A 12862-nucleotide genomic window follows, 5' to 3' on the forward strand; every position below is an offset into this window, starting at 1 on the left:
GAGTGACACACAACCTAATACTGCCAGCTGAACCCCAGGACGGGTATCAGTACAGGGAGGTGACCATTATCAACCTATTATTGGCTGATGTCACTCAGCTCCCGCCCTACTCTGGACCAATCAGTGTGCAGTAACAGAGTAGAGATAAGAGAAGAATATATTATGGGTCACCTGTGCTGATCTCTGTAGGAGTGTCCTCCTCTATGAATGTCCTCGTCATTCCAGCCTCCTCCATATATTGCTGATCATCCCTCACATACGCCTCTTCTTCTTCATCCTCAACTTTCATCTTCATCAGATCTTCACCCTAAACCAACAGAATGGCAGAAAATAAGATCTGTAACATAGAAGTATTTATGATGTGAGATCACATAGAAAATATCATCTTGTAGAGTCCACACATCGTCTCCACATGTCAGAGTGTCCAATCACTTTATGTCCCCGACCCTCAACTCCACCCACCTGATGATGGTGAGGGATGGTGTGACCTTCCTGTGTGGAATCCCGGGAATACAGAGGACGGGGACATCCTCTGTTACTAGGTTTCATCATGATATGCTTATAGAGATCCTTGTGTCCTTCAGAAAGCTCCTTCATCACACCATACTCCTCATCCCCCTTTTTATGTTCTTTCTTAGAAACAATATTATAAACCCCAAGATTTCTCTTTTGGATAAATAATAAAACATTCATTGTAACAAAACGTTTGTGTATAAATCATAACTACCAATAATTATTCCTCATCTACCTGATAATGGTGAGGGATGGTGTGACCTTCCCGTATGGAATCCCGGGAATACAGAGGACGGGGACATCTCTCTGGTGGGTTTCTGTAGCTGGATGACTCCTCCATGGTGTCCTGGTACAGATCTCTGTATCCTTTTGAAAACTCTGATTCCTCCATCACCCCATCCTCATCCTCCTCTTTTATCTCTTCTTTAAAATCAGCTTTAGAATCTCTCAGTTTTCCACTCTGAATATATAATAAAAATGACATCAATGGTAACAATGCAGATAATGCACAGATCCTAATGATACTATCAGTGATTGTTCCTCATCTACCTGATGATGGTGGGGGATGGTGTGACCTTCCTGTGTGGAATCCCGGGAATACAGAGGACGGGGACATCTCTCTGGTAGGTTCCTGGTATTAGGTGGCTCCATCATATCCTTGTGTCCTTCTGAATACTCGTCCATCACTCCATACTCCTCATCCTCCTCTTTATACTCTTCTTTAACCACAATATTATAATCCCCAAAGTTTCCACTCTGAACATATAATAAAACATTAATTATAACAGACACACTTGTGTATAAATCATAACTATTAAGGATTGTTAATCATCTACCCGAATGGTGGACCGCGGTTCAGACCCAAACTATTCTATCTGGACTGCCATAACTAAGCCATTGAGGTGCCTATTTGTTCGCTCTTCCCCATGCAACTGCTGTCATCTTCACAGCTGGGAAGAGGATGGGAGGGATGGCGAATCTGGATGGAGGGCAGGAGCAGCACCACAGTTCAAGTTTATTTGCTAGAACACAAGGTGGTTATAGTGACCAATCAACCACTAATTATTAGGAAAAGTTGGAAAGCTCCTGCCCTCCATCCAGACCTGTTACACCTCCCGCAAGGGGATGCAATGTAAAGAGCGGTGCTGTAATCTATAGGGGGCTGTAATGTATAGAGGAACGGCGATATACATAGGGGGCAGTGATGTAAAGGTGGGCACTGGAATGTAAAGGGAAATTGCGATTTAAAGGGTTGGGGGCTTTGATATGAAGGATCCGAGTCATAGCACAAACATGAGATTCAGACCTCTGCTTGAAATAAAGTTTTACTGACCGAATTTTAATTCAATACCCCTCATCTACCTGATGATGGTGAGGGATGGTGTGACCTTCTTGTGTGGAATCCCGGGAATACAGAGGACGGGAACATCTCTCTGGTGGGTTTCTGTAGCTGGATGACTCCTCCATGGTGTCCTGGTACAGATTTTTGTGTCCTTTTGGAAATGCTGACTCCTCCATCACCCCATCCTCATCATCCTCCTCTTTTATCTCTTCTTTAACCTCAACTTTAGAATCTCTCAGGTTTCCACTCTGAATATATAATAAAAATGACATCAATGGTAACAATGCAGATAATGTACAGATCCTAATGATACTATCAGTGATTGTTCCTCATCTACCTGATGATGGTGGGGGATGGTGAGACCTTCCTGTGTGGAATCCCGGGAATACAGAGGACGGGGACATCTCTCTGGTGGGTTCCCATTACTGGATCCATCTGTAGGAAACACACACACTGACTGAATACATTGTTTCTATGTGTTTATCAGATGATGGGGGATCTAGGTGGATCCTCCGTACTGCTCTCTCCTTTACAATAAAGTCTCCTCTTACCCGGTGATGTGAGGGGCGGCTGATTCTCCATCATGACGTCCTTGTAGAGATCCTTGTGTCCTTCTAAATACTCCCACTCCTCCATGGAACGGAATGGCCGGTACATTTTCTTCAGTTGTGTCACTTTTTCACCAACGACCTTTTCAACTTATCAGTCTAACGGATGATAAAACTGTTATTAGGTGTGGGGGGCGGCGAGTTAATTTAGATGTAGATTCGGGTATATTTGTCCTTATCATATGAACTTTGATTAGGATAAAAAAAAGGTAATAATCTATTTAATATATGTGTGTATCATCATCTGCTGGAGATAAAAGACATCACAGTGACTACGGAGGAAGAGGACGGACATGACAGGGGGTTACTGGGCGTACATAGAAAATAAGATCTTATTACCTCCTTAAATGCCAGTTCAAGCGATGTCTCCTCTCTACTTCCTACAAACTCACCTCTCACCCGGAACTTCCTATTTATACCTGACCTGTCTTCCATAGAGACTTCCTGTCTTCCATAGAGACTTCCTGTCTGGGTAGAAGTGAGATCACCACCTTGTGGAGCTCAGAGGAACTGCAGCCCTCGAGAAACGCCTCGTAGTGTGAATATCCTTATAGATGGGTTATCTCCACTCCCACCAAGGAGGAGAGAAATAAAAATTGACTATGGATTTGGTCATAATTACCTCCAATTTTTAATTGCAAGGCATTCATGTGGAGAGAAAAACCTATCGACCTTGATGAAATCCTTTCCAATGTGGGCTTGCAAGCCTTGTGATGCCCTCATTCATCCAAGGAGGGGGGGGGGGGGGGAATGTGGCAGTAATAGGCAGTGACAGGTACTCTTTACTGAGGAATCGGGGGAGGGGGGGAATGTGGCAGTAATAGGCAGTGACAGATACTCTTTATGGAGGAATCGGGGGTCTATAAGACACCAAATCCCTCCACTGCACTTCAATGTATTCAAAATGCCGAAATCAACATTTTTGAATACTGGCAGTTTTTAAAATTCGACGCCGTTAGTCGGCGAGTAAACCGGAAGCGACGTCATGACGCCGCTTCCGGGTTACATGATCGGAGACCCAATAAAAGCCGAATCCGGCTTTGTTTGGGACTCCAATCAGCCGGCGGATGTGTCGGCTGGTTGCTCGGGTCTCCTGGTGGGACGGGAGACCCGGGCAGAGCTGCGGAGGAAGGCGGTAATAGGGGGGGGACGTTCCCTCCCAATCTCTGGGATACACCTGAGCTGCATCTGCTGTTATCTTCTGAAAGTCGACCGCCGGCTCTAAAGAATGGTACCGGGGTGATGCCTGCAGCTTCAGATCATTCCGCTACAACCACTTCTCCGAACCGACTTATAGTTACGTTGATTCGCAGGAAGTGGTTAAAACCGATTCCGGCTTTGTTCAGATCTCCAGGCAGCTGGCAGATGTGGCGGCTGGTTGCTTGGGTCTCCCGGTGGGATGGGAGACCCGGGCAGAGCCGCGGAAGGTGGTGGGAGGGGGCGTCCCCTCTCGCTCGCTGGGATAACGGTCGAGTGGCTCCTGAGCCACATTGGCTGTTATCTTCTGAAAGCCGACTGGTGGCTCTAAAGAATGGTACCGGGGTGATGCCAGCAGCTGCAGATCATCCCGCTACAACCACTTCTCCATGCCAATGTACAGGTACGTTAATTCGTGGGAAGTGGTTAAAGCCTATTTCGGCTTTGTTCGAGTCTCCGGCTGGTTGGTTGGGTCTCCCGATGGGAAGGGAGACCTGGGCAGAGCCGTGGAAGGCGGCGGGGGGGGGGTATGTCCCCTCCTGCTCCTTGTAATAACAACCGAGCAGCTGCTTAGCTGCATGGGTTTGGTATTACAAGAAAACCGACCGCAAGCTCTAAAAACCGGTACCAGGGTGACGCCTCAAGCTGCAGATCCTCCCACTACAACCACTTGAACCCGAAGGATGCATATTTGCGTTATGCTGCCGTAAAAAATAAGAACTAGATCTGAAAGTCGAAATCTAGGAAAAAGAACGGCAAGCAGATATTTAAGTGTACAACTACTGTACAATTTTCATCCCTCCTTTTCAACTGCCATAATTATAAGCAGATGTCCAGAGCACCTACCCCCCAACATCCAAGTGGATTGACTGGTGCAAGACAGACAGAATCGGCTTGTAAGGCTTCAGTAGATTTCAACAAAATGGTGGCCGTCTGCACACAGGACACGGATTTCCTGTTGCATAAATGTGTCCTGTTTTTCACCTGTAAAAGTACTCCTCAGACGTGTTTTGTCCTTTCTGGGAATTAGTCAAAGATGCCTCTATGGCATAATCGGTGTCTGTTTGCAGACAGCCGCCATTTTGTTGAAGTCTGCTGGAGCCTGACTTAAAGTATAACCAAAGGCAATTTATTTGTTTTAGTTTCAGATAGAGTGTAGATGGATTAGAACCCCTGTCAGTTTTGTATTGCTGTCTTTGTGCCCATTAGGGACATTAACCCTCTCTATTTGTCCTGTTTCCCATTATCATTGAAAGTGAAAGGTAAAGAAAATCCCAAATCTTGGGTTGTCCCCAGATAAATAATAGAGGGGAAATCTTCCGATGGGGACACTAATTCTGGTGACCTGGGGAAGTCCCCAAGGGATTCCCTTTAATTTGCAGCGATTTCCTCTCACTTCCTGTTTTGGCAATGGGACAGGAAGTGAAGGGAAATCTCCCCAATGGAACACAGATGGCAAAAACAACCTTACTGGGGTTATAACCATCCTTTATCCGAACTGAAAAATAAAACAATGTTCCTATAGTTCTACTTTACGTTTTTCCATGGTAGCTCTACCAACAACAGGGGACCCCCCAAAATAAGAGAAAAGGCTGAGCCTATGCCCTCTCCACCAGTCCAACGTAACTCTGCCAGCTGACTCCTAGCGGCAGAATGGGGTTAAGCATGAACCCCACACATGCTCTCACTTATTTTTTTTTTCTCCCGTGCCATGTGGCCAGGCACACGAGGTCTCCGTACTACAGGGTCGATCCCAGATACTTTTGGGGGAACATCCCGCCAGGAGGGTGGAGGGCCTCTCACCTTCGCCAAGTACCATGGTTTATGACTGGCTGCTAAACATTCCCAGCAGTTCTTGGTTACCCGTAGCAACTACATTCCTCCTCTGACTCTCCTGCCGAGTTAACCCTTTGTAGTGGCCTTACATTTGTAAGGCCCTGTTCTTCTGATACACCATGTACCATCATGCACCCCTTTGAAAAAACTGCAGACCAGGCTTGAAACAGGAGGTAACAGCTTTACTGAAGATCCAGCAACACAGTCCAACAGCACGGCACACATGAAAAAGAGTCCAGCCCTAACTAACTAATGCAGGCTGCCCAGGCTCATACTTTTCCAGAGAAGCAAAGTCCATTCAGTAAAAGTCCAGTGATGGTAGGTTTCTTGACCAGGGAGAATCCCAGCAGGGTGACCCAGAAGGGGTGGGGGGGTACGTGCTCCAGCAGGGCTACATGGTTCAGCAGTCTTCCTCTATAAATCCCATTTGGAAGAGAGAGTGCTCTGAGCTCCCCCTTGACATTTATGAGGTTTAGAGCAGGGGCAGGACTCAGAAAGCCAGGGAAAAAGAGTCTAGACACGGTTAATCCCTTCCCATCCCGGGCAGCCTGTAACTGTCTGTATAACTACACATCGCAATGAATACAACCATAGAAATGTATTTAATGGCACCTCACAAGCACCTGCTTACAAGAAAGATACTTGTGTGAAAAATTTCACAGCCAAAGGACAGCGACCTCCTCGCTTGCCTGTCCACCAGTTCATAGACCCATCTGTCATTCCACTCGTAATTCCTCCTCTTCACCATCACCACCTCCAACAACAAGATCATATTTCTTCCTGACTTTCACATCACATCTAACATAGAGAAACCCCCCTCCATCTTTTCTATGTCCCGTGTCCCTCTAAACAAGAGGACCAGTATGAATACAAACAGCCCAGTCTTGTGATGAGTCAAGCCGTGTTTCTGGAACACCAATCACATCTCCAACCACAAATCATCTTTCTTCCTCACTTCCACATCACATTTAACATGGAGAAACCTCCCTCCATCGTTCCTATGTCCCGTGTCCCTCTAAACAATAGGATCAGCATGAATACTAATAGCCCAATCTTGTGATGAGTCAAGCCGTGTTTCTGGAACACAAACCATATCTCCAACCACAAGATCATCTTTCTTCCTCACTTTCACATCAAATCTAACATGGAGAAACCTCCCTCCATCGTTCCTATGTCCCGTGTCCCTCAAAACAAGAGGATCAGCATGACTACAAACAGCCCAGTCTTGTGAGGAGTCAAGCCATGCTTTTGGAGCACCAACCACATCTCCAACCACAAGATCATCTTTCTTTCTCACTTCCCCATAGTTATATAGTTAGTCAGGTTGAAAAAAATTCATCTACTTCAACCAATAAAAGGAAAAAAAAATACAATCCTATACCCACAGTTGATCCAGAGGAAGGCAAAAAAAAACCAGCAAAGCATGATCCCATCTAACATAGAGAACCCCCCCTCCATCTTTTCTATGTCCCATGTCCCTCTAAAGAGGAGGCTTAGCATGAATAAAAACAGCCCCGTCTTGCGAGGAATCAAGCCGTGTTTCTGGAACACCAACTACATAGAGTAATATTTAGCCTTCAGAGTCGATGGTACAGTGTAGCTCCTGTCCTCAAGGCATTCCAGCTGCAGATCAGAATTACAGCATTTTGCTTGGGACGTTGCATAGGCTCGGTAATGCTTTAGGGAGGCTGGTGGTTCTGATGAGTCATTGCCTAAAGCTATTGAAAATGTGGGAGAGGTGACCATGCTATTACCATCATCAAGCCGCAGGACATTGAGTGGCACCACCAGCCCAAATTTTGCATCTTTCTCAGCCACTAAATTATTTGCCCAGTGTGACGTGAAGGTGATATACTGTTCCTGCCCATGTTTGCTGGACCCAGCAAAAGCCAGCAACCTTCCCGAACAGAATGGGAGATGCTGATGTTTTCAGTGATGAGAATAGAGTTGATGTTCCGGAAACATGGCTTGACTCCTCACAAGACTGGGCTGTTGGTATTCATGCTGATCCTCTTGTTTAGAGGGACACGGGACATAGAAAAGATGGAGGGGGGGTTTCTCTATGTAAGATGTGATGTGAAAGTGAGAAAGAAAGATGATCTTGAGGTTGGAGGTTCTGGAGGAGAAATTACAGGTGGAATGATAGATGGGAAGGAGAATGGAGTTGGTATTTCAGAAACACGGCTTGACTCCTCACAAGACTGGGCTGTTTGTATTCATGCTGATCCTCTTGTCAAGAGGGACACGGGACATAGAAAATATGGCAGGGGGTTCTCTGTGTAAGATGTGATGTGAAAGTGAAGAAGAAAGATGATCTCGTGGTTGGAGGTGGTGATGGTGCGGAAGAGGAATTACGGGTGGAATGATAGTTGGATCTATGAACTGATGGACTTATCATTGGAGTCTACTACAGATGTCCTGAGATTCATGAGAAGGGGGAGAGTTGGCTGTTCCAACAAGCACAAGCTGGTAAAACCAAATTACTAAGACACAATATTAAGACTAAAACTAAAATCTACACGATGGGCCTTACTTGTAGTGTTAGAAAAAGGAAAAGAAAAGAACATTTCATCATACAAATCTGAATGCAGACTTTTGTCCATCAACCTACAAAGAATATTATGGGTCTATGAATGGAACTATTTAATCTACATTTGTTTCATGCAATAAAAAAATGTGTTAATACGTTTGCACTTTTATCAGCTAAATATGAAATGTTACATAAGAAAATGTCATATTTTCCAGCCAGCAAGTGGCACTCTTTAAGCAAATGAAGCTACCTTTGCAGGCTGATAACTCCTGCACTGAAATAATCAGTCCTTTCACGTAGTCTGATCTCCCCTTCTCTTCATCCACAAGCAATGTCTAGCTCCTCTCTCACCATGATGTCTTCCTTTGAGGCTTCTACAGGAGAGAGGGACCCAACCAGCAGTGACACCCCCTCCTTCTCTCTCCTAGAGTGACCCAACCAGCAGTGACACCCCCTCCTTCTCTCTCCTAGAGTGACCCAACCAGCAGTGACACCCTCTCCTTCTCTCTCCTAGAGGGACCCAACCAGCAGTGACACCTTCCTCCTTCTCTCTCCTAGAGGGACCCAACCAGCAGTGACACCTCCTCCTTCTCTATCCTAGAGGGACCCAACCACCAGTGACACCTCCTCCTTCTCTCTCCTAGAGGGACCCAACCAGCAGTGACACCCCCTCCTTCGCTCTCCTAGAGGGACCCAACCAGCAGTGACACCCCCTCCTTCTCTCTCCTAGAGGGAGAGAGCCAACCACCAGTGACACCCCCTCCTTCTCTTTCCTAGAGGGAGGGACCCAACCACCAGTGACACCTCCTCCTTCTCTCTCCTAGAGGGACCCAACCAGCAGTGACACCCCCTCCTTCTCTCTCCTAGAGGGAGGGACCAACCACCAGTGACACCCCCTCCTTCTCTCTCCTAGAGGGACCCAACCAACAGTGACACCCCCTCCTTCTCTCTCCTAGAGGGACCCAACCAGCGGTGACACCCCCTCCTTCTCTCTCCTAGAGGGACCCAATTAGCAGTGACAGCCCCTCCTTCTCTCTCCTAGAGGGACCCAATTAGCAGTGACACCCCCTCCTTCTCTCTCCTAGAGGGACCCAACCAGCAGTGACACCCCTCCTTCTCTCTCCTAGAGGGGCCAAACCAGCAGTAACACCCCCTCCTTCTCTCTCCTAGAGGGACCCAACCAGCAGTGACACCCCTCCTTCTCTCTCCTAGAGGGAACCAAACAGCAGTGACCCCCCCCCCCTTCTCTCTCCTAGAGGGGCCAAACCAGCAGTAACACCCCCTCCTTCTCTCTCTCCTAGAGGGACTCAACCAGCAGTGACACCCCATCCTTCTCTCTCCTAGAGGGACCCAACCAGCAGTGACACCCCCTCCTTCTCTCTCCTAAAGGGACCCAACCAGCAGTGACACCCCCTCCTCCTCTCTCCTAGAGGGACCCAACCAGCAGTGACACCCCCTCCTCCTTCTCTCTCCTAGAGGGACCCAACCAGCAGTGTGATTTCCCCTTCTCTCTCCTAGAGGGACCCAACCAGCAGTGACACCTCCTTCTTCTCTCTCATAGAGGGACCCAACCAGCAGTGACATCCCCTCCTCCTTTCTCCTAGAGGGACCCAACCAGCAGTGACACCCCCTCCTCCTCTCTCCTAGAGGGACCCAACCAGCAGTGACACCCCCTCCTTCTCTCTCCTAGAGGAACCCCAACCAGCAGTGACACCCCTCCTTCTCTCTCCTAGAGGGACCCTACCAGCAGTGACATTTCCCCTTCTTTCTCCTAGAGGGACCCAACCAGCAGTGACACCCCTCCTTCTCTCTCCTAGCAAAGTAGGCCAGACAGAACTTTAAAGTCTTTAGTGATCTCCGATTTCCTTATAAAGTGTTTCTTCCATGATGAAGATCAGAGGAGCGCTCAGCCACGTGTTTTCTGAGGTGTAAATCAAGGTGTGCTTCTTCCAAGTGTGAGATCTCCGATGTATGGCACAATATAGAAGCCATTTCCCACACTCAGAACACTAATACACCTCAAGGGTTTTGTGGGTTCTCAGATGTTTAGTAAGATAAGACTTCTGTGAAAAACATTTCCCGCACTCAGGGCAGGAAAAGGGCCTCTCTCCTGTGTGAGATTTTTGATGTACAACAAGGTTTGTTTTATGCATATAACATTTACCGCACACTAGACAGGCGTGCGGCTTCTCACCACTGTGAGTTCTCCGATGTTTGGAAAGACTGGAGCTCTCTGTATAACATTTCCCGCACTCGGGACAGGAATACGGCTTCTCCCCCGTGTGAGATCTTAGATGTATAACAAGGTCTGATTTATTTATATAACATTTCTCACACACTGGACAGCCATACGGCTTCTCGCCAGTGTGAGAGCTCTGATGCCTGGCAAGTCTGCACTGCTCCGAAAAACATTTCCCGCACTCGGAGCAGGAGTACAGCTTCTCCCCCGTGTGATATCTTTGATGTTTTACAAGGTTTGACTTCTGTGAAAAACATTTGCCGCATTCTGGACAGGAATAAGGCTTCTCCCCCGTGTGAGATCTCTGATGTATAATAAGCACTGATTTATGTGTATAACATTTTCCGCAGTCAGGGCAGGAAAACGGCTTCTCCCCCGTGTGAGATATTTGATGTTTAACAAGTTCTGATTTCTGTGAAAAACAATCCCCGCACTCAGGGCAGGAATACGGCTTCTCCCCCGTGTGGGATCTTAAATGTATAACAAGTACCGATTTCTGCGTATAACATTTGCCGCACTCGGGGCAGGTATACGGCTTCTCGCCCGTGTGGGATCTTTGATGTTTAACGAGTTCTGTTTTCCTCGAGAAACTTTTCCCGCACTCTAGGCAGGAATACGGCTTCTCCCCCGTGTGAGATCTTTGATGTATGACAAGTACCGATTTATGTCGATAACTTTTCCCGCACTCGGGGCAGGAATACGGTTTCTCGCCTGTGTGTAGCCTCAGATGTCTGGAAACGAGGTGCTTCTGCGAAAAACATTTCCCGCATTCAGGGCAGGAATAAATCTTTCCGCCAGTGCGGGATCTCTTAGGTACGGTAAGACTTAATTCAGAGCGAAAACTTTCCCCACAATCAGGATAGGAATAATTATTTTCTTCCTGAACTCCGGCACCAGGTTGCCCAGAGCCAGAAGGATTCCATGGTCCCATACTGTAAAGTCTACCGTCCATATGTGAGCTCATTGACTTTTCTCCGGCACAATCCCATGTGATGTCTTCATTTTCCATTATACAATATGGAGAAAAAGTGAGATGATCCTTTGAGGGTTTCTCCATGGCGTGTCCTGTAAAAATATAAAAAACATCATCAATAGATCTGAGAGGGTTAGTTCACTTCCATCAAGATTCCATCTGGATCAGGTAGATATGAGTGAGCAGATGTTCTTCTCAACCAGCTGGGACTCTTCCCCTCTTCAGTCAAAGGGGCTTTGGTCCTCCTCCCAGATCACTTCTACATTTACACAGCCTTGTCAGAAGAGCAGGAACCATGGGAGGTCCATGCTCTTTACACAACCACAAGCCTAGGCACTGGGTCATGTGATCTCTGATAAACAAGAGGGTCAAAGTTCAGACTTGAAGACCCTTTTACCATAGAACAAGTGACCATAGGCCTAGGCACTGGGTCATGTGATCTCTGATAAACAAGAGGGTCACAGTTCAGACTTGAAGACCCTTTACCATAGAACAAGTGACCATAGGCCTAGGCACTGGGTCATGTGATCTCCGATAAACAAGAGGGTCAAAGTTCAGACTTGAAGACCCTTTACCATAGAACAAGTGACCATAGGCCTAGGCACTGGGTCATGTGATCTCCGATAAACAAGAGGGTCAAAGTTCAGACTTGAAGACCCTTTACCATAGAACAAGTGACCATAGGCCTAGGCACTGGGTCATGTGATCTCCGATAAACAAGAGGGTCAAAGTTCAGACTTGAAGACCCTTTACCATAGAACAAGTGACCATAGGCCTAGGCACTGGGTCATGTGATCTCCGATAAACAAGAGGGTCAAAGTTCAGACTTGAAGACTCTTTACAAAAGAACAAGTGACCATAGGCCTAGGCACTGGGTCATGTGATCTCCAATAACCAAGAGGTTCAAAGTTCTGACTTGAAGATCCTTTTACCATAGAAAAAGTGACCATAGGCCTAGGCACTGGGTCATGTGATCTCCGATAAACAAGAGGTTCAAAGTTCTGACTTGAAGACCCTTTACCATAGGCCTAGGCTTCACGTGATATGCAGCACAGGGAAGTTTGTAGTGGTAGTTCCTCTTGGGGATGAGTTTCAGTCTCCATGTTACTCCTTACTTTTCATCCCAACAAGATTGGTAATAGAGTTTTATGGTGACATTTAGCTATAAGTCTGCTGGAAGAAGAGGGACCAACCTCTCCTCGTAAAATTAGAATATCATCAAAAAATGAATTTATTTCAGTAATTCAATTAAAAACGTATATATTTTATATAGAGTGATATATTTCAAGCATTTCTTTCTTTTAATTTTGATGATTACGGCTTACAGCGAGTGACACCCCAAAGTTAGAATATTACCTAAGACCAAAAAAAAAAGAATTTATAATACAGAAATGTTGTCTTAGTGAGAAGTCTGTCCATGTACAGTATAGGATGCACTCAATACTTGGTCGGGGCTCCTTTTGCATGAATTATGTCATCAATGCGGCGTGGCATGGAGGCGATCAGCCTGTGGCACTGCTGAGGGGTTATGGAAGCCCAGGTTGCTTTGATAGCGGCCTTCGGTTCCATAACACCTCAGCAGTGCCACAGGCTGATCGCCTCCATGCCACGCCGCATTGATGCC

General features: G+C 46.7%; 3 protein-coding genes across 3 annotated transcripts in view; all 3 read right to left on the minus strand.

The window, feature by feature from the left end:
- Nucleotides 1-12862, minus strand: part of LOC309562915 (uncharacterized protein) — a 523709-nt gene that overhangs the window by 492763 nt on the left and 18084 nt on the right. The gene's annotated exons all lie outside the window — the stretch shown is intronic.
- Nucleotides 1-12862, minus strand: part of LOC309564458 (uncharacterized protein) — a 1566033-nt gene that overhangs the window by 83707 nt on the left and 1469464 nt on the right. The gene's annotated exons all lie outside the window — the stretch shown is intronic.
- LOC309563992 (uncharacterized protein) overlaps nt 1-12862 on the minus strand; it is a gene marked incomplete at both ends in the record, with an annotated part of 79298 nt that overhangs the window by 1711 nt on the left and 64725 nt on the right. The window contains one exon of the mRNA XM_082268620.1: nt 10045-11330. Within this exon, the coding sequence (XP_082124746.1) occupies nt 10045-11330 (1286 nt within the window). The remainder of the gene's footprint in view (nt 1-10044; nt 11331-12862) is intronic.

This window comes from Pelophylax lessonae, assembly GCF_965119305.1.
Source record: "Pelophylax lessonae genome assembly, chromosome: 9".
In the NCBI taxonomy this organism is placed as follows: domain Eukaryota; kingdom Metazoa; phylum Chordata; class Amphibia; order Anura; family Ranidae; genus Pelophylax; species Pelophylax lessonae.